General features: G+C 43.0%; 1 protein-coding gene across 1 annotated transcript; it reads right to left on the bottom strand.

Moving 5' to 3' along the window:
* Window positions 1–789: 789 nt before the first annotated feature.
* Window positions 790–1,976, bottom strand: SOX30 (SRY-box 30). Its single transcript, XM_018564152.1, has one exon. It carries the CDS (start codon window positions 1,845–1,847, stop codon window positions 927–929), a length of 921 nt encoding a protein of 306 aa, XP_018419654.1. The 5' UTR covers window positions 1,848–1,976; the 3' UTR covers window positions 790–926.
* Between the last annotated feature and the right edge of the window lie 457 nt (window positions 1,977–2,433).

The raw sequence follows: 2,433 nt of genomic DNA, 5'->3' as shown, positions 1-2,433 counted from the left end.
AAATATAGGCAGTAATAAGCTGAATGTAATGAGGTTTGAAAATTATAGGTCACATAGCTAAATGAAGAGCTTTACCCTTGCGTTAAAGCTTTGCGAACTGAGGCTAGTGTATAAACTTAGTCATTTTTCTACACATTCACACCCTTAAAATGTCAGTAATTTCCCCAATTGCATTCTAATGCAATTAGAAATAAACACGCCCTATAGGTCTTGCTGGCCCCGCTTTAAACCGATACAAAAATTAGCGCTGTCAGAAAATATATAACCACATAGATGAAAATAGGTCAGACATAATCAGTTCTGCTTCACACACAGTACAAAAGCATGCACGAAAAACAAGAAAAAAAATATAAAGGACACTTCTATTCCTCTTAGAAAATTTATTGGTTTTGTGGTTGACTTTCAGCTCAAGTTTGTAAAAACCAAATTAAAAAAAAAAAAATATTTCTTTTTTGGTGATATGTTAAAATTCACAGTAACATTTCATGAAAACAAGACAAACTAAAAATAAAAACGTTTTTACAGAACTTTACAGGTGAAGAAAAAAAATACAACTTGCTATAAATTAAAAGAAAAAGAAAAGTCTTGCGTTTGCGACCCGCACATCTCTTTTTTTGTAAAGTTCAAAAAAAATGCTAAAAGTTAAATGGTAAAAGCTACAGTTTTGGATAAAACTCAAGAAAAAAGTCTTGAGCGGATCAATAAAACATGTAAACATTGGATTATGGTTAACTGTCCCGAAGTTACTTCTAAAAACTGAAGTCCCCGACAAACAAAAAAAAAACATTCTGTGCTCTAAAAGTTTGCGCAAACTTTGTACAAAAAAAAAAAACACACCCTTTTGATTCCTTGTCCTCAAGTTTTCTGCATTCTGATATGCTTGTCACGCAAGCAAAAGCGTCCGATTTAAAGTGGAGAAGTGTCTTTTAAATGTGCGTTAGTGGTACAGTGCCATTGACCCCAGTCCCTGCACTTTGGTAGTGTTGGTGGACACTGTGTAATCTGCTGTTCTGGAGGGAGGATGGATCGCTGCCATCCCCACCTGGTGGCAGGTACATGCTGATCATATCTCTCAGATCTCCTAAGCAGGCTCTCTGAGTGTGAGAGGTGATGGCAGGTGGAGGGGAACTGGGCTCTGATTTAACCACTGAGCCCATGGAGCCCAGGCTCATGACGGTGGAGGTTTGCTGGTTGTAGGCTGGTGACATGCTGTAGGTAGAAGCTGCATTCATATAGGTCTGAGCTGAGGACATCATTGGGTTGTATTGCAGGCTGCTCATGTCGTACCTGTGCATCTGTTGGAGCTGGGGGCTGTTCATCCCTGGATGTTGCGAGTAGCCAAGCTGGTCCTGCATCAGAGAGTAAGCCCCATTAGTCCAGCCATTCATGTGGGCATAAGTGTCTATCCTCTGACCCACTCCAACCGAGCTGGAGACTGGGCTCACACCTGGTGCCAGAAGGTTGCCAGGCAAAGAGTACTTGTCCTTCTTCAGGAGGGTCTTGGTCTTCCTCCTTGGTCTGTACTTGTAATCCGGGTAGTCCTTCATATGGACAGCTCTGAGCCTCTTGGCCTCATCTATGAAAGGTCTTTTCTCGGTGTCGCTCAGAAGCTTCCAATCGGCCCCCAGCCTCTTGCTGATCTCAGAGTTGTGCATTTTGGGGTTCTCCTGGGCCATCTTCCGCCTCTGCCCCCTGGACCATACCATGAAGGCGTTCATGGGTCGCTTCACCCGGTCCTGGTCCTGGCTGGCGGCGTTGCCTTTGCCCCCCGGAGCGCCGGCTCCCCCGGTCTGCGCATTGCCTTGCTGCACCGGGCTCTTGATATCAGTGTCCAGCATGCTATACATTGGTAGCTGGAAGTGCGGGGGATTGCGGGAATCCAGTTCAGTAAGAAACAAGAGGGACGCAGCTCTGTCTCGGGATGGGACGGTCTCGCCACTGCACACAAACTTCTCCAGTTCTCTCCTGTTAAGAAGTGCCTTTGGCGGAGTTTCTGAGTGACTGCATATTAATCACATTCTAGCAGCCAATCACAGGCCGGCCTCCCAGCCCTGCCCCCACCACTCACATTTCACCAACACTTTAACCCTTGCCACCCCCACATCATCCAAATTAAGTTCCCTCATCCCTACCCGAGAAAAGGTTAATACCAGTATGATTGCGATCCAAATGAAATGATTGCTGTCACACTTATCAAAATAAAGCAAGTATTATTATTTTAAAAAAGCTCAGTTTATATTTGTAGGTGGCACTCTTAACTTTCCAATACTCTTTATTTTGTAAACAAGATGTGTGAATGCAGCTTTAAAGTTGGTTATATTGTCTATAAAATGCCAAACTATCACAACACATCCTGGCATACTTTTGTTATATTGTTTAAAAAATGAATAATGACACATCCTGGTATACTTTTATATACTTTTGTTATATTGT

Source organism: Nanorana parkeri, unplaced genomic scaffold (assembly GCF_000935625.1).
Source record: "Nanorana parkeri isolate BGI_ZX_2015 unplaced genomic scaffold, ASM93562v1 scaffold730, whole genome shotgun sequence".
In the NCBI taxonomy this organism is placed as follows: Eukaryota; Metazoa; Chordata; class Amphibia; order Anura; family Dicroglossidae; genus Nanorana; species Nanorana parkeri.
Note: the sequence above shows the minus strand (reverse complement) of the source record. Positions and strands in the feature narration are given on the sequence as shown.